This window comes from Chenopodium quinoa, unplaced genomic scaffold (assembly GCF_001683475.1).
Source record: "Chenopodium quinoa cultivar QQ74 unplaced genomic scaffold, ASM168347v1, whole genome shotgun sequence".
NCBI lineage: Eukaryota > Viridiplantae > Streptophyta > Magnoliopsida > Caryophyllales > Amaranthaceae > Chenopodium > Chenopodium quinoa.
In genome coordinates this window covers 1990356-2009648 of record NW_018744991.1, presented here as the reverse complement: position 1 = coordinate 2009648, position 19293 = coordinate 1990356, and the positions used below count along the sequence as shown (strand labels likewise).

At 36.4% G+C, this 19293-nt stretch overlaps 2 protein-coding genes across 2 annotated transcripts; one reads left to right on the top strand and one right to left on the bottom strand.

The window, feature by feature from the left end:
* Window positions 1-3977: 3977 nt before the first annotated feature.
* Window positions 3978-6827, bottom strand: LOC110706730 (transcription factor bHLH162-like). Its single transcript, XM_021884686.1, has 3 exons — window positions 6644-6827; window positions 5989-6297; window positions 3978-4227 (listed from the first exon to the last, which is right to left on the bottom strand). Exons 1-3 carry the CDS (start codon window positions 6800-6802, stop codon window positions 4159-4161), a joined length of 537 nt encoding a protein of 178 aa, XP_021740378.1. The 5' UTR covers window positions 6803-6827; the 3' UTR covers window positions 3978-4158.
* A 10147-nt stretch (window positions 6828-16974) lies between these two features.
* LOC110706773 (uncharacterized mitochondrial protein AtMg00810-like) lies at window positions 16975-17967 on the top strand. Its single transcript, XM_021884724.1, has 2 exons — window positions 16975-17311; window positions 17495-17967. The coding sequence occupies exons 1-2, from the start codon at window positions 16975-16977 to the stop codon at window positions 17965-17967; spliced, it is 810 nt and encodes a 269-aa protein (XP_021740416.1).
* The last annotated feature ends 1326 nt before the right edge of the window (window positions 17968-19293 follow it).

Here is a 19293-nt window from a genome sequence, read left to right as displayed (position 1 = left end):
TGCCAACCAAGCGTTACTACAAATACAAAGTGGAGGAACTTAACTTCTTGCAATTGTAGCATTAACGGCAACTTGGCCATGCAAATGCAAATAGATGATTCCAAAGCTAAACCTTTTTAAATTATTTCTTAAATCATAAATAATGCCTCAATTCCGGGACATTAAGTTCATTTTATGGGCATGCAAGTACGCAACACACTTTGGAAATATTACTAAGCAATTATATCCTCAATTACCTAATAACAACTTTTTTTTTTTTAGAATTTTATAGGCAGTGAGATATACAATTGCAACGACACTTAATTCAGATAATAATTCTTTTAATCCAGTGTGAGTGTGGTTGTTACCTTATTGTTAGAAACGTATTACTCGTAGTTTCATGCTTAAATTAGAGCATATTTGGTTAGTGTATTTTTTGGGTTGGAAATGGATTCAATTAAACTATTATCGTTATCGAATGTTTGATTAAAACTTAAGATATTTGGTAACAATTACTTTTACCTATGGGTAAGGGATTCCACCCATTTGTAACCATTCTAAAACCTAACGTTACAAATACCCTTACCCTCCTCAAATACAAAAGGATTCTTTTCTATAGTTAATTAAACTAAACAAATGAAAAGGTAATAGTTACATGATTCCTTTCCCTCCTCTTATTTGTTTTCTTTTCACTTTGTTTCCATTGTTCTAACCAAACGTCCTCTTAGTCATGTAATGTGGTGGGTTCTTATAAGTTCTCACGTGTTCATTGTTACTCCGTACTAGTTAGTGGGTTTGATAGTGGTTTCCTAAATTTCAGCTTTGGTTATCTATCATTAGCTTATTTAAAGACTAGTTCAGTTTAACTGTTTAAGTAGCAAATGTTCAAATCAATGTATAATTTGCTCCCTTATTTTTCTTTCAGTTTAGAGGTGCACGCAAACGTGTGTGTACGATACTTGATGATTTAAAGTATAAGTGAAGTGTTACCAAAACAAAAAAAAAAAAAAATCCTTAGTAAACTGAGAGAAAATATTGAGTAAAATTATCATAGTGGTGCAAGCGTGAGAAATCAAACTTGTCTAAGGGTATAAATTAAAGAGAACGATTTTATGACACTAAGGTTAGAGGGATTAACATAAAGATTTATAGGGATGATTAATCAATATGTAATAATTCTATGCAATCCACTTTTAATCTAGACTAGTCGTCTTCAAACAAAAGTACTCTATAGTTTATACAAGTACTCTTTGCCATTATATTTTTGGTCAAAAATAGCAATAACAAGTGCTTATAAATTAAAAATTGCAAGTTACGTTACAGAAATACACGGGAGGGAAATTGGTCAAAGGATATGATACACTCCTTGTTATCTGCTGCATGGATATTATTGTATACTATACTTGCATTGCTAAATTTTCTGTTGTAATCTTGTACTAGTAGTTAACTTCAGAACTAGGTTACATCAATATGTTAGCTAATACTATAGCTTGATTTTCTCCTCATATTTTGCACCTCACGTATAACTTTCTAATGAAAATTGAAAATTATTGACCTCTACACCAGCCCCATCATCCAAGGCGTGACACGTAAATGCAACAGGCTATCCATCTGCAGGGGTGAATCTAATTTGAACTAAGGCTGTGAAAGTGCACATTAGAAGTAACATTGATCCATAAATACTGAATTATGTATAAAGCTCCAATATTGATCAAAGTGGTGTATATGAACAATACGAAAAGTATGTCAGGGTTCTTAGAAAAAAAACGAAGGGAGTAAGAATAATAGTCGTATATACTTGTGGTATTGCGGAGAGACTACTTCAAACTTCAATCTCCTGCGTGCTTTTATTACCAAATTCCAGTGATAGATAAGCTTGGCTCTAGGCGGTGTTCGGGAAAGGAGGACCATTCTCGAATCATGGCCCATGTATAAATGACACATAGCCTTTCCATTGGACTATCCTTCTCGTGTTAAATTTAAACTGTGTTACTATCGATTTTTTTCGTGCTTATATTGGGTTGAGCCCAAACCACAAGTCATAGCTCATCAAGCTCACAGTTGTCAAAAACAAAGACTTGACCGATTTGATTCGATCAGGTCCAAAGAATGCCCAATTTAGATTGATTTCGACTTATATGAATACAATAATTTACTTTAGAACTGCATGACACAACTTTGAAAAAGACACGGCTTGTTTGGTTGGATGTAGGAAGTAGAAATTCCCATGAAAACTCAATGCCCATGAAATTGTAATTCCTACGAATTGCCAAAAATTGTTTGGTTGGATGTGGGAATTTCTACTTCCCATGGGAAGTTTCATTACCTAGAGGGGACTAGGTAAGTTAATTCCCCCATTTTGTGAGAAGTAGAAGTTCCTAGGAAGTCCCACTTCCTATATTATTGTCAACCAAACAAGTATATAGATATCTATTTCCTAAGAAAATAAACTTCCCATGAATTTATAGGCAACCAAACAAGTCCTAAATACCCGAATTGGCGCTAAGCTCAGCAAGTCAGCACATGCACAACATGGCTTACACATGATGGGTTGTACACTTTTGCTCGGCTCATACCGTGATGGGATAGGTGTAGGATTTGGTCATATTTAAAGCTAGTCTGATTCACTGTTAACCAAACACATATATGGTACAAGCAATTGTACTATGCACACTATATAATCGCACTCTTAAATTGCTCTTTTGTACACTTAGTATTCTCTTAATTAACAAACTAGATCTTTGAATATTTGCTTGATATAGGTTCTTAGAATTTAAAAATGTATTCTCTCTGATTCTAATTACGTATCGTAATACTTTGACTTTTACACTACATATTTTTACATTAGCTCAAATATCAATTTTTTATACTTGTATTATTTTCAGATAACACATCAATTTTTTTTTTCCAGCATTATCAATTTCTTTTATATCTTTTTTAAGTAATACAGAGTACATATTATGTGCTAATCGCAATCTCACATTCTCAGTCCTATTTTATTTTATTTTATTTCTTAATAAAATTAAAGTATATATACTTTATTTCATTTCTTCTCTTTTCACCTTCTTTCACCTTCAATAAGATATTGACAAGATTTAATGATAAGAACAAAGGGAATAAAAAATAGGTTTGGAAAGTAAAAGAAGGATGGTAATTAATGTAGTATTTCCCTCACAATGGGTATACCGGTATAATAGTAGTAACTTCTTTTTTTTTTTTTTTTAAGAACATAATAGTAGTTAACTAGGTACCCACCTTCTCTCATTACTTTGAAATCTTTAATACTTCATCCTTCTTACTTTCTCTATTACATATTAATTGCAAATTTAGAATTTTTATATCTCACAAATATTACCTCAAAGTTACAACTAATATACAATGAAAGAAGTACTATGATTTGTCCTAACCTTTATTACTTCATCCTACTTACAAAAAATTGTACTAACCTTAATTTTCATCACTTGTTACCCATGTAATTAATCTATTCTTAGCTTTTAACATGCTTTTCTAAAAAAATGATGTTTTTTCTAAAAAATTGATGTTTACCAAATTAAGCATAGAAACAAATTATACAATGAAAAGAAGAGAAAATCGGATATTATATATCCTCATATGTATAGATCAGAGTCAAGGAGATAATAATATTAGCGACTCAAATAGTTAACCTTAAATTCTTTATGCAATTTTTTCATGCTATAATTATTATGCATCACATGCAAATAATAGTTTTATGTGTTCGAATAACATGACGTGGGTTGGTGTATGTAGGCCGTGCATTATGCTCAAATTGTTGATTGTAATGCATTAGACATTGTCCAAATGAAATTAAAGATAGAAAATTGTTGACGAATGATTATAGTTTTGGAGATTGCTCTACCACAAATTACATAAGTGCAACAAGCTCCACGGAAGCAACAGATACATGCAAAATTTTGACAACGGACATTGCTAGCTAAACTAAATAATAACATTAACAATATATTTGAACTACTAATGTGACAAATTAATTCGAATAATGTATTAGACAGTTCAATACATATTGTAAAGACATAAGTATATTACAATCATAACAATAACACAAGATTAACGCTAGTCAACGATGCTCCCGTACAGCTTATGTCCTTAATTTAAGCTTCCTAAACAAATAATCTTCCTTCAATCAAAGCTTAAGTACATTAGTCAAAGCTCAAATTTCTTCAACCTCTCAGTAATCCTTGCAACAGTATCCGTTGTCGCAGCCTCACCAATCTACACAATTGTAAAAACATAACTTTAATTAATTCCCTTTTTAGATACAAGAAAGATAATAGTTAGTTAATGATAAAGACAGATGAAATATTATGTGTACTTTTTCAACATTGTAATATTACGTTTAATTTGCTTAATTACTTTTTTATTTTATTTTAATTTTGTCTAAAAAAAAAAAAGCTTTTTTTATTTTAGGACTTTTTGAGAGAAACTACTTAATAAAACCCAAATTTTATGAGAAACCACCTGCTAATAATAAAAAATATTAGTAAGAAACTACCTAATAAAAGGTAAAGTGTTGTAAGATGCTACTTTCGACCAAATTTCCACCGTTGACTTAGTTTTACGACGTTGATCCACCTTATAACACCCCTAGAAACTACCATGAGGATTGGTTTTCTAGGTGGTAAGGTTATTTTCGGGGTGGTGAGAGGATATTCCGAGTTAATGAGGATAGATTAGTGCTTGGGGATGATGGTTTTTGGGGTTAGAGGTAGAGAAAATTCAAGTTTATACCCACGATAAACAAAAGTTGTTTATCCAGGCCTATATTCGTCATTTTCCAATTAAAAAGTGTGGGTACAGTTGTCATTTGCGGATAGACATTTGACAGACGTTAAGATTTGCAATTGACCATAGTTAACCATGGTAACACTATCACCACTACATCATCTTCCTCATCCTTTAATCCATAATTAAAAAAATCAAAAATATTTTTATCTCCTTTCTGCAAACCTACCATGAGGTTCAATGATGGAAAATAGAAATCTCATAGGTTCAATAGTAGAGGGTAATCAAAGCTTAATTTCAAGCTTTCAATGGAGAAAACAATGGAGGAGGGGAAGCTCACTTATCCTTTGGGGTTCACCATGCCCTAAATCACTCCATTTCTCAATGTCGGTGTCGGTACGGTGGTCGGTTTGCAAGAAGAAGATGAAGATGGTGGTTGAATTTCGGTTGTGGATTGAAGGAGTCAAGGAGGAAGGAGATGAAAGAGGAAGATGGTGATGGTTGTGGTGGTTTTTGAAGAAGAATCGCCGTTGCTGAATGCTCTGATGAGTTTCTCAATGAAACACTAGCAAAATTAAGGAAAAAAAAAAGGGGAAAAATGTTAACCTGGGTTAGTTCACCAAACGTCGTCAACGACCTCCGTTATTGATGGATAGGACTCACATTTATTACTTTTTGAAAGTTTATTATATTTTATTCTCCTTCTCTTGGGATAAACTTGTTTTGTTTATCTAGGAGATAATGGTGGAAATCCGATATAGGTAGCATTTTACTACATTTTACTAGCTTTTTACAACATTTTATTTTTATTAGGTAATTTATTATAACATTTTTTTATTAGATAGTTTCTCACAAAATTTAAGTTTTATTAAGTAGTTTTCGACAAAAAGTGCTTTATTTTATTTTTAAATTTGAGGATTTGCTACACGCGCGCGTACTGCTTTTTAATTCTAGGTCTACGGAGCATTATCTGTACCTAAGACTTTTACTATGGAGTATAACTTAAAAAATTCATTTGATAAATATAATCACTTTTCATTACATGATGAATTTTATGATAATCTTATTTTGTTGGTAAGAAAATCAGCTTATTCAGCAAAATTTAAATTTGACGTTTAAAAGAACTCAATTCAAAACTTTTCCATGTAACTAATATAATTAAAATATAGTGCAAAATTATGAATGTAATTTAAGCATTATCATTACCACTATTTATTATTGACTAGCAACAAATAAAGTACTCGTATATACCTGTGCATGAATAGTATGAAGGACAATATTTCCGGTAACACAGTAATTAGCATTAACAACTTCAGCATTTTCTTCATGAAAAATTCGAATTGCCTCAGTGAAAACAAACTGGCACTCCAACCCCGTAACCAAAGTCACCACAAGGGCGCTTCCATTTACTCTCACTTCAATTTGGACTGGCGAATTCTTCGAATAATAACTTGTTCTACTACTTGATACTCTTCTATCCTTGGTTTGCTTCAAATTTTCGATATTCGTTTGTAGTTGTTTGATGAAGTTTGTGGCGTCATCTATTTGATCCGGAATTGCCTGCAAATATTTATGTACACCATCATCGTCAATGACACGTTAATGTTGTAACATAATGTATTGACTATGTAACAACTGATTTAAATACAAACATAGGAGAGGTAGTAACTAATATATGCCCTAGTAATTGTTGTCATATATGTTGATATAGTGCACTTTATTGCACCGTGGCATTAAAATCCAGACAAAGGTATTGTATGTATAATACATTACTCCCTCGACCTTTAAAAGTTCTTTCTTTTGGGATAATAGTAATCTCACAAATAAGTCAAAATAGGAAGAACTTTTAAAGACGGACAAAGTATATATAGTCAAAGATATCTATGAGAGGGAGAGATAGAGGGACCTTTGGAGAGGAGGCATCATTGCGAGGAAGAAGGGAGTTAAGTTCTGAATATAGAATTTTCAATGTGTTTCTTCGCTCTTTCTCTACGGTTTTCCTATCTCTTTTGGTTGAGGAAGACTTAGCGGAGTTGCTTATCATTATTTTTGATATGATGAGCATAAAATACAAATACTTTTTCCAAGCTAAGCATGCCAATTCAATCCAGTTCATTAGATATTTATAAGTAGTAAAAAGGGTAGAAATGTAAAAACACACTAACAAATAAATTAAGGTGTTTCCAAAGTTGGAAAGCAATGCAAATAATTTGTAGGTAATGTGCGTGGCCGTGTGGGGATGCATGTTTGACAAAATGTATTCCTTCGCATGATTGACTATATATGTATGAAGCATGTGTCGAAAATGTATTAAAAAATTAGAGTAGCTTTCACATAAAAACAATGAGAGAACGTATTGGGTGCGGCAAACGCACCAAATAATTCGTGTGTCAAATATATATGATATGCAGTATTTGATAGAGGATATGTACAACTTGTTCGAGGATATGTATTATTTGATAGAGGATATGTACAGTTTGTTGTAAGATATATATTGTTTGTTATAAGATATGTAGTATTTGATAGAGGATATGTACAATTTATCTTTGATAGAGGATACGTACAGTTTGTTAGAAGATATGATGTAGTATTTGGTGGAGGATATGTGTTAGTTGATTGAGGATACTATAGTTTATTAAAGGATATGTAGTATTTGATGGAGGATATGTAGTATTTGATAGATGACATGTACAATTTGTTGGAGGATATGTGTTACTTAATAGAGGATACGTAAAGTTTGTTGGAGGATATGTACTATTTGATAGAGGATGGATATGTACAATATGTTGGCTTACCTGGTACTTTTGTTTGCCGATTTCATCCTTTTGTTGGCTGATATGTTCAATCTGTTAGCTGATATCTATCTTTTGTTGGCTGATATGTTCCTTTTGTAGGCTGATATATATGCTTCATTTGTTAGCTGATATGTTCTTTTTGTTGGCTGATATACATAATATCACATCCTGTTATAGATGATATCATCCAACTTATTATAGATGATATAATCCTAGACAATAGAATTTATATTATAAAAATAAATTAAAAGGTCAACAATGGCAGAACCACCATTGAAGGTGTCGTACTAAGCTCCACTACTAGAAATAGGCTGTTTTCCGACGGAATAGTTCCGACAGACTTAAATTCCGTTGGAAAATTCGATAATTCTGACGGAATTTTGGTATGTCCAAAATATCCGTTGGAAAAGATAAGTTGTGACGGAAAATCCCTCAGAAATATTCCGACGGATTTTTTTTCCCTCGGAATTTACTGCTTCCAACGGAATATTCCCGTGGAAAATATCTACCGACGGAAATTTCCGTCGGAAGCTGTAAATTCCGAGGGAAAATAAATCCCTCGGAACATATTAATTTCCTACGAGTTTTAATTCCGTAGGAAATTTCTGACGGATTTTAAATCCGTCGGAATATTCCAACGGAATTTCACCCTATTCCGACGGAATTTTATAAAAAAAAAAACCTAAATCTAAAAACACGGAACTCACATAACACCCCCCCTAATTCTCTTTCTTTCCTATTCTCTCTCCACGCCCCTCTTCTTCTTCTCTCTCCTCTCTCCTCTCTCTTTCTTTCCCTCTCCTCTGCATGTCTGCTTGTTCTTCTTATTCTTTCCCTTTAATTTCTCAGCCCTCCTTCTTCTCTTCTCATCCCTCCTTTTTCCCCCTTTCTCTTTCTTCTTGATCTCCTTATCACTCCTCTTTGCAACACCACCACCACCACAACAACCACCGTCCGCAACAACCGCCAAGAAGAACACCACCGCAACAACCACCGGCTACATCAAGGCCGCGCAAGAACACCACCATCGCAACAACCTCCGACAACACCGAAAACAGATCTACATTTAATTTTGGTTAGAATTAGATCTAGTTTTATTTTGTTCAAATTTTCAATGTATAACTTTTTGTTTTTGAAATAATTGTATATTTAAGTTAAATTTTTGCTAAATTTCGAATTGTCAAATTTCAATGTATATTTTTGTTAAATTTTGAATTGTGTTGATTTTAGATCTATTTATTTAATTTTTAATTTCTGTTTTTTATTTTATGTTATGAATTTTGTTTAATTTTTTTTTCACGGGTTAGGGGTTTTTTTGGTGGGTGGTGAGGTGGGTTCGGGTTGGTGGGTTATGGTGGGGTAAACCGGATTATTGGCGGTGGTGGGTTAAGGGTGTGGTTAGGCGTGGGTGGTTAGGGTGTGGTTAGGCGTGGTGCTTAGGCAGTGGTGGGTTAGGGTGTGGTTAGACATGGTGGTTAAGGCGGTGGTGGGTTAAGGGTGTGGTTAGGCGTGGTGGGTTAGGGTTTGGGTTAGAGGGTTTTGGTGGGTTACGGTGGTGGGTTAAGGTGGTGGATCTGGTGGGTTAGGGTTAGGTGGGTTAAGGTGGGTGAGGGCGAGGTAGGTTTTTTCCTTTTTTTTTATTTTTTTTTTCCGACAGGTTCCGACTGAAAATCCGTCGGAAGTTTCCAATGGACTATTCCATCGGAAGGTAAAGTATAACGACGGAAACAGTTCCGTCGGAACTTTGCGACAAAATTTCCAATTAAGTCAAACTTGACTCTGACAACCATAAATCCGTCGGAAATTCCGTCGGAATGGACCGTTCCGACGGAATTTCCCTCGGAAGATCGCGAAATTCCTACAAAAGGTAATGCGACGGTGCCTTCTGACGGAATTCCTTCGGAAATGGGCATTTTCGACGGAATTTCAGGGTTTTCCGACGGATTTTTTCCGTCGTTGATTGGCTGTTTTCTAGTAGTGCTCATGGGTATAAATAACACGCTCGTTTCTCAACCAAAATACATGAATTTGTTATCAAAACGCTCACAATTCAACATACAATCACATTGGACAATCAATTTCAACAATTATACATCACACATGAAAGCCCTAAATCGATTTTTTTGGGCATTTTCAAAATATCCGAGAATGTCACACAATTATCAAGTCAATTCAAGCATAAACCATGGACAAATATAATCAACAATCAACGAGTTTCTCGCCGTCAAGGATACCACCGCCAATAACAACGCCGCCGATGGGAGCGATAATTGATATAAAGCAAAAATCTGCTGGACTGACGAAACATTTGATCAGGCTGGACTGACGCAATAGTTTGTGAAATAATAAGTGTAGCTAGTTTGTATCACCAAGATACTTATATAGATGTATGTATGTATAATGGGAACACATTTACAATGGTTGAATTATGTTATATTCAAAGACACATGTAGTAAATGCTAAGGTTCACACTTATATATTACGACAAAAAATTTATTGACGAATTCTAAAAAACTTAATTATAAGTATTTAAAAGAGACAATAAGGTCCATTTTAAAATAAAAAAAAAAAAAAGAAAAAAAAGGGACAATAAGGGGGTCAATTTATTGGTCCCGATATACCCATATTGTGAATCTGCTAATGCATACCTTAAATTACAATCCTTTATTCCATTTATTACTTGACCCAATTTAATGATGTAGATGATTTATGGTGAAATTATGCTCCTTCAATTTGTTTGTGAAATAAGGAGGTCAATTAATCTGTCCCGATATACCCAACTAGCAGATCATTTATCTACCTCATGAGAATTATTATAAGTTGATTAAAAATAATGTCAAAATTAATGTGGCTAAGTTGGTTTAAGCCCCAAGCACAAAATTAAATGATAGGATATCATAGCCTAGGTACATACATGTATAAGATATGGTTTCACAGGCTGGTAGCTGGTTAGCCATGCAATGACAAGAAAAAGGCTTGGTGGCTAGCTTTATGGTACGTGATGAAGATAGTGCCTTCAATTCTATGTGGCAATTCATCTGAGACCTTTTGAACCATTATTATGTACCAAGTACAGTCAAATTAAAGGTGTTTTGGCTGCTCTAAAGTTTTAATTAGTTGTAGTTTCTTTTTCTTATATAGGAAATTGATTTTAATAATCTCATCTTTAACCGGTTCGCTGCTAATTATCACACCTTTTGATTAATATTTAATAATTTCACCTTCAAGGGGTATTCATTTCTAATGGTCCCTTATGACCGGTAACTTGTTATTTGGGTAAGTTTTTTTTTTTTTTCTAATAAATTCCTTGGCCACCAGGAGGTAAGAAAAAAAATTAATTTTTTAATTTTTTTTTTAAAAAACGATAAGGAAGAAGGAAAGGGAAAAAAAATAATTTTTTAAATTTTTAAAAAAAAAAATAAAAAAAAATATTTTGACGAATCACAAAGTGACATGTTGCATGTTAATCTATTATACCGGTTACCAACAGGTTAGGGACCATTAGAAGAGAATGCCCCCTAAAAATGGAATTATTGGATAATAATCAAAAAGTGGGATTATTAGCAGCGAACCGACCAAAGCTGTTATTAGAATCAATTTATAATAATTCAAGTTTATTATATAAATCGCGATTATATACACTTTAGTTAAAGTACAGAGGGAGTAATTTGAATGGAGTCTGATCTAGATCTATTTCACTATCACTACCAAATTAAAAAATAAAAAATCCATGTGCTGAGTTTTGACAGTTTGTCATATTGGAAGCATATTCATTAATGCTTTTCATCAACACCTTACACGTATCTTCCTCTATTCCTGGGTTGATGTTTGTCATTAGCCAAATTGGTGTAACAATATTTTTTTTGCCAAATTTGATGATGACGTATCTTCCTTTATTCCTGTCTTTTAATATGATTAATTCTTGCCAAATTTATTGACGTGCCTTCTCTCTTGTAGTCTACTTATTTAGTTAGCACCTTAAGTACATGTATGTGATGAAAATATAATAATAATTATTCTCAAAAACAAGATTTAATCTTAATACATTCATACTTCCTCCTTTTTCTTTTATAGTTACAACAATTTGACTTTTACACTATTCATGTATTCCACTTTGACTACCTTTAATTATTTATAGCTATGAAAAAATATAGTCATGTGAAATCTTGTTAAATTCGTCTCGATTTATACTATTTTAATATCAAATGTTTACAATTTTTACATATTAATAATAAAGATATTAACGATTGAAATCATGTATCGACAAGCGTGAAAAGAGAAGTGTTGCAACTATAAAAAAACAGAGGAAGTATGTTAGGCCCGTATATAATGTATAGTGTACGGGCTAATATAATAGAGCCCTAGTTTCTATGATAGGTTGTATATATATACCTATTCATACTCTAATACAACTACGGAAAATTAATTCGTGACATGGTATCAGAGCCTCTATACTCTCTCTATACTCTAAACCCTAAAACACAATCTCTACCATCTCTACAATCTCTACCTCACTAAATTTTTTTAACACTCTAATTTCTCTATTGCGTGATCGATCATATGCATGGCTGATAAGATTGATCCCTCCTCTCCTTTTTATCTTGGTTCTGGTGATCAACCTAGAAATTTGATTACTCACGTGTTCTTGAAGGGTGATAATTATTTGGCATGGTCTAGGGCTATTACCTTATCGTTGAAATCTCGGCGAAAATTCGGGTTTGTTGATGGTTCCATCTCCAAACCAACCGAGAAGATGAAGTTGTTGGATTGGGAAACCGTCAATTCGATGCTGGTTTCTTGGATATTGAAAGCAATTGACCTGAAATTAGCAGCCTCCATGCCTTATTTTGAAGAAGCACATAAGCTATGGGTGTACTTGGAGAAGCGCTTCTGTGAAGCTAATGGCCCGCGTTTGCAACAACTTCGCGCGGCTATTACTGGTTGTAAGCAATCACCCACCATGAGCATCGAGGACTATTATAACACCTTGATGGGGTTGTTTGATGATCTCAATCGCCTTAAACCTCCCCATGGGTGCGAATGCGGTTTGTGTACTTGTAACGTGGCTGCCAAGTATGAGGTTGATAAGGAGGAAGAAAAATTGCATCAGTTTTTAATTGGTGTTGATGATGATCGCTACGCTGTGGTTCGCACGAATCTTCTTTCTCAGCAACCTGACCCTACTCTTGATCGTGTTTTACAATTGTTTCTTCAGGAGGAACGATCTCGAGGTATTGCTCAAGTGAAGGCCCTAACGTCCAAGGATGAAGCCCATGTGTTTGCTCTTCCTCCTGACCGAAAGTCATCTCAGTCGACGCCTCGCATTGACAAATCGCGCCTCTTCTGCTCTCATTGTAAACGGGCTGGCCATGACACCTCTGGCTGTTTTATGCTTCATGGCTACCCCCAATGGTGGCTGGACAAATATGGTAAAAAAGGGGGAGGTGCTTCTTTTGGACAAGCTACCTCTATGCCTGGTAGCAGGTCAGCTGCTACTACTGGGCTCTCTGCCTCGCCTGCTATGGAACACAACAAGTCCACGGTCAGAGCACATACCGTGGGCAGCCCACTTGGTGTTGCCTCGTCGGTGCCTTCTCCAGACACTCTTTCGGCTTTATCCGAACTCCAACCCGAGCATGTTCGTCTGTTGTTGAATATGGTTAATAATAGGCAACCACTACAAGAAAAAGGCCAGATTCCGACGGACACCAAATTCTGTTGGAAATCCTATATATTCCGGCGGATTTATATTCCGTCGGAAATTTCCGACGGATTTCCTACGGAATAAACATCCGTCGGAATATATGGACATTCCGACCCTCCTCTCCCCGCCTCCCTTCTCTTTCTCTCTCCTCTCTTCTTTCCTCTTCTCCTCTTTCTCCTTCCTTTCCAGCCTTCTCCATGCTCTCGTTCCTCGGCGCAACTCCTCTTTCCTCTTCCCCTCTTTCTCCTTCCTCTCCTCTTCGCTGTTTCTTTTTCCTCTTCCCCTCTTTCTTTTCTTTTTCGTTTCGTTTTCGTTTCCCCACTTGTAGATCGATCTCTTTTAAAACAACAACAACAATCAACGGCCGGCCACACGTCATCGACAATCGAAATCGCCGGCAGCCGCATGTACTAGCCAAAACAGCTTAGGTGTGAGTGTAGATCTTAGGTTTTTGTAGATCTTTGAATTTTTTATGTAATTGTAATTGTGTAATTATATAATTTTTTTGATTTTCGTTGTTTAATTTTCGATGTTATGAATTTCGGTATTTTTTTTAATTAAATTGTGTTGATATAATTTTGTTTATTTGGGTTTTTTTCGGATGTTTAATTTTTGAATTTCGTTGTTTAATTTTTCGATTAATTCGCTTGTTTTTTTTGCGTTTCTATGGATGAATTTGTTTTTGTTTGGATTTTTTTGGGTTATTCGGTTTTTTTTTTGCGTTTTTTGTAGGTGGTGGTGGTGTGGGGGTGGCGGGTAGTCAGGGGGTAGGGGCAGGGGGCAGGGGGTGGGGTGGGCTGGTGGCGGTGTGGGTGGGTAAGGGGGTAGTCAGAGGGGCAGGGGGCAGGGGGTGGGCTGGTGGTGTGTGTGGGGTGGGCTGGTGGTGGTGTGGGTGGGTAGGGGGTAGTCAGGGGGCAGGTGGTAGGGGGTGGCGCTGGGTGTGGGTGTGGGTGGGGGTGGTCTGGGCAGGTGGGGTGGGGGTGGGTCTGTTTTTTTATTTTATTTTATTTTATTTTATTTTATTGACTTTTCCGACGGAATTTTCAGTCGGAATATACCTTTTTCGACGGAAAATTCCGTCGAAATATACCTCTTCCGACGGAAAATTCCGTCGGAAACCTACCCACCACCGATGGAAATTTCCGTCGAAAATTTGCGACAGAATTCCAAATAAAGTGAAAAACAGTGCCGACAGAATTAGATCCGTCGGAATAACGGCTTCCGACGGAAAAGGTCGAATTTTCGACAAAGGCTGTTGCGACAAACTAAATCCGACGGAATTCCGTCGGAAAGCCTGATTCCGACGGAATTTCCTATGTTTCCGACGGAAAATTTCCGTCGGAATCTAGCTGTTTTCTTGTAGTGAACATGATAAGATGACCGGTGAGTATTTTTCCTTGTCTTGGATAGTCGACACTGGGGCCTCTCATCATGTTACTGATGATGACTCTTGTCTGTTGGATGTGACCTCTATAACTCCATGTCCCGTCGGGCTTCCGGATGGTGCTCATGCTATGGCTACAAAGAAGGGTCGAGTGTGTCTGGCGGATGGCATTATCCTTGAAAATGTTTTATTTGTTTCGAAATTAAATTGCAACTTAATAAATCGGTGTCAAAAATGATTGATGATTCACATTGTTTTGTCCGATTCACTGACTCTTTATGTGTTATACAGGACCAACGCTCGGGGAGCCTGATTGGAGCCGGTGAACGGATAGATGGACTCTACTACTTCCGGCGAATTCCTACAGTATGTGCGGTGACGAACACAGAGGTTTTTACATTTGAGTTGTGGCATCGTCGTTTGGGACATTTGTCAGACAATATTGTCAAGTTAGTGCCTGCTATTAGTGCTAGTTTTAGTAGAAAATTTTTGAATAAGGCTTCTGAAATTTGTCCCCAAGCTAAACAATCACGGGATAGTTTCCCTGATAGTAATAGTAGAGCTAGTCGAATTTTTGAAATGCTACATTGTGATTTATGGGGTTCGTATAAGACACCTTCTACTTGTGGTGCTCACTATTTTTTTACTATTGTTGATGATTATTCTAGAGGTGTTTGGGTCTATCTGTTAACTGACAAAAATGAAGTTTATTCTTCTTTCTGTTCTTTCTTTGCCATGATAAAATGTCAATTTGATGTTACTGTGAAATGCGTACGGAGTGATAATGGTACGGAGTTCAAACACATGTTAACCTATTTTAATGAACATGGCATTCTTTTCAAACTTCTTGTGTTGGTACACCTCAACAAAATGGTCGCGTAGAGCGTAAACACCAACATATTCTAAATGTTAGTAGGGCTTTGATGTTCCAAGGCAATTTTCCAATTACTCTTTGGGGGGAATGTGTCCTTGGGGCGGTTTATTTGATTAATCGCACTCCATCCCGCTTGTTATCCAATAAAACCCCATTTGAAATTATTTTCGACAAACAACCAAATTTTGATGAATTACGGGTGTTTGGGTGTCTCTGTTTTGCTCATAATAAAAAATCTAAGGGTGACAAATTTGCTCCTCGAAGTCGAAAGTGTGTATTTGTGGGCTATTTTCATGGTAAGAAGGTTGGAAGTTGTACGACTTAGACACGGGTGATATATTTGTTTCTCGTGATGTTAAATTTCATGAAAATGAATTCCCATTTGTGGCTAGTAGTGACTTCACACATTCTCATGTAAGTGTCGACGAAATGCCTAATGTTGTTGGTGGAGTTAACTTCGATTTCTTGGATGATCTTGAACATGTTCTTGAGGTAGGTGACACCTCAAACGAGCTGGCTTCACAGGATAGCAGTGAAGGCACCGTGCTTGACTCACCCGCATCTCCTGCTGCTACCCCTTCTGCTGCTTCCTCTATTGTTGTTGCTGGCAGCCTGGACCGCAGCCACCTGCGGAGCCCAGTGCTGACCGCGACCCACCTGTGGCGCCTACTGCTGCTGGTATTGATGGTGCTACGGTCAGCAACCCAAGGGCGGTTCCAAGCTCCTCTCCTCTTGATTTGGGACGTGGTCAACGTCTAAGGTACCCTCCAAGATGGCACCGTGATTATGTGGCCCATACTGTTTCTCTACCCGGTCCATCTATCTCTCCACGTTCATCGTCTACTTCATGCTCCTCAGGTACTCCCTATCCTTTAGCACATTTTGTGAATTGTGATAAATTTTTTGTGCCACACCGTGTATTTATTGCAACGGTTGAGAAGGTGGTTGAGCCGCGTAATTTCAAGGAAGCTATGCAAGATGCGGGGTGGAGGGAGGCGAGGCAGATTCCTTGGAAAATAATGGTACGTGGGTCATGGAGAAATTACCTCCGGGTAAGAAAGCTCTTGGATGCCGATGAGTGTACAAGGTTAAGCTTAACTCAGATGGCTCGGTTGAAAGACTAAAGGCTCGTCTCGTGATCTTTGGTAACCATCAGGTTGAGGGTATCAATTATAACGAGACATTTGCTCCTGTTGCTAAAATGGTTACTATTCGTGCGATTCTTGCTGTTGCCGCTGCGAAAAATTGGGAGTTACACCAAATGGATGTTCACAATGCTTTTCTACATGGCGATATGGATGAGGAGGTTTATATGAGACCTCCTCCTGGGTTTCATGGTCCTCAATATGGTCTGGTGTGCCGTCTTCAGAAATCTTTATATGGACTACGGCAGGTACCTCGTTGTTGATTCTCAAAATTGGCCTCCTCTCTGAAAAGGTACGGATTTTCGCAATCGTACTCTGACTACTTTCTCTTTACTATGAATCATGGGGCTATTCATCTTAGTGTTCTGGTGTATGTTGATGATTTAATAATTTCTGGGAATGATTCTTCTGCAATTTCAACGTTCAAATCATATTTGAGTGACTGTTTTCATATGAAAGATGTGGGAGTGCTGAAATACTTTCTTGGTATTGAGGTTGCTCGGAGCCCGGAAGGCATATTTTTATGTCAATTGAAATATACTCTTGATATTGTTGCAGAGTCTGGTTTGCTAGGGGCACGACCAGCAGGTACTCCTATTGAGCAAAATCATACTCTGGCTAAATCGGAGACTCCTCTTATTGCAGACCCCGAAATGTATCGCCGTATTGTGGGTCACTTGATTTATTTGTCTTTTACTATACCTGACTTGGCCTATGCAGTGCATATCTTGTCTCAATTTATGCAACAACCTTGACAAGATCATTGGGAGGCGGCCCTTCGTACGGTTCGCTATTTGAAAGGTTGTCCGGGTCAAGGAATCCTTCTGAGTTCAGACTGCAATTTACATTTGACAGGTTGCTGTGACTCGGATTGGGCTAGTTGCCCTTTGACGAGACGATCGATTTTTGGCTGGTTGGTATTTCTTGGTGGTTCCCCTATTTCTTGGAAGACTAAGAAGCAACATACTGTTTCTAAGTCTTTTGCAGAGGCAGAGTATCGCTCGATGTCTAAAGTTACTGATGAGTTAAAATGGTTGAAGTCTCTACTCTACAGTTTGGGAGTTTTGCATCCGCGTGCGATGAGCTTGTTTTGTGATAGTCAATCTGCGTTGTATATTGCGCAGAATCCTGTCTTCCATGAACGCACTAAATATATCGAGGTTGATTGTCATTATGTTCGGGATGCAATTCAGGAAGGGGTCATTAGTCCGTCGTATGTACCAACAACGGATCAACTAGCATATATTTTCACTAAGGCATTGAGTAAAAACCAATTCTTGTATTTGCTTGGCAAGTTGGGCATTTGTGATTTGCATGCTCCAACTTGAGGGGGGGGGGGTGTAAGGCCCGTATATAATGTATAGTGTACGGGCTAATATAATAGAGCCCTAGTTTCTCTGATAGGTTTTATATATATACCTGTTCATACTCTAATACAACTACGGAAAATTAATTCGTGACAAAGTATTAGTTTATCTTTCACTAGCTATGCTTACCTACTTCACTGCCTCATTTAAGATTCTACAGAGTATTTTTAATTAATCAATAAAGTTTAAGCCTTCCAACGAAGTTAACCTTACAATCCAAATGGTATACATATAATTAGTTTTTTTAGATTATTTTAAAAGTATGTATACGAATAGTGTGTTTGAGAACTAATCTTAAATTGAAGAAAGATAATTGAAGGTGAGAAAATTATTTAAATTTATGATGTCCGATTGTCAAAAATAAAGGCAAAACTACTTTAAAATGTTAAATTGAGAATGTGTGGATTAAATTCCTGGTACTACGTGTAGTTTATACAAGTTTCCCCTTAATCAAAATATATAATTTACATCTTTTTACATACATGTTTCTACTCTTTCTTTTTTATTTTATCCACCTTATTTTAATGCGTATACATTTTCACTTCTTTTATCCACCTTTTTCACGTACTGCCAGAAGAAGCGTCTTTACCTACCAACAATTCAAAGCCGTAGGTAAACAGTCTATAATACTGTTGTCTATAAAAAATTTACAACTACTTTTTAAAATTTTTTTTTCTCTAATTTTCACCGACTACCATGGCCGTCAGTAATTTGAAGATCATAATGAAATTTATGTCATTGCTTTTCTCCCGCCTACATCCAACTAACCTTCACCTCTTATCCTTCTCTACACAACCCCATAGCTGCCCACCGCACTCTCCCCACACCAATGCGCGCGTCTCCAACCATTCATGGCGTCAATATATAACAAAGAGCTTCTCAAACATCTTCACATATATATACCATCTATTATCTACTTTTGTAGTGCTCTTAACACTAGATAACAAAGATAAGTTGTGTACTTCAGTGAGCTATGATCCAAGGCAAAAGGAGAAGCAGCTGGATTTTTCTGAAGTCGAAATTTTCAATGGCTTATGTTTGTCTTAGTGTATTATTCAGAGTTATTTTAGATCAACATAGTTTTTTGCTTAATACTTTTAAACCGTCCTCGTGTATCATCATATAGTACCAACTCCATTTTTATTCGATCTTGACTTAGCTTGTCCCAATTAAGCACCACAACTTATAACCCCAAGCTACTAAGGCCTAATTAATTAGTGACTCTACCATTGTTTTATTACATACACCTTTTTCATCACTTCTGCATACCAATCCCATCACCAAAAT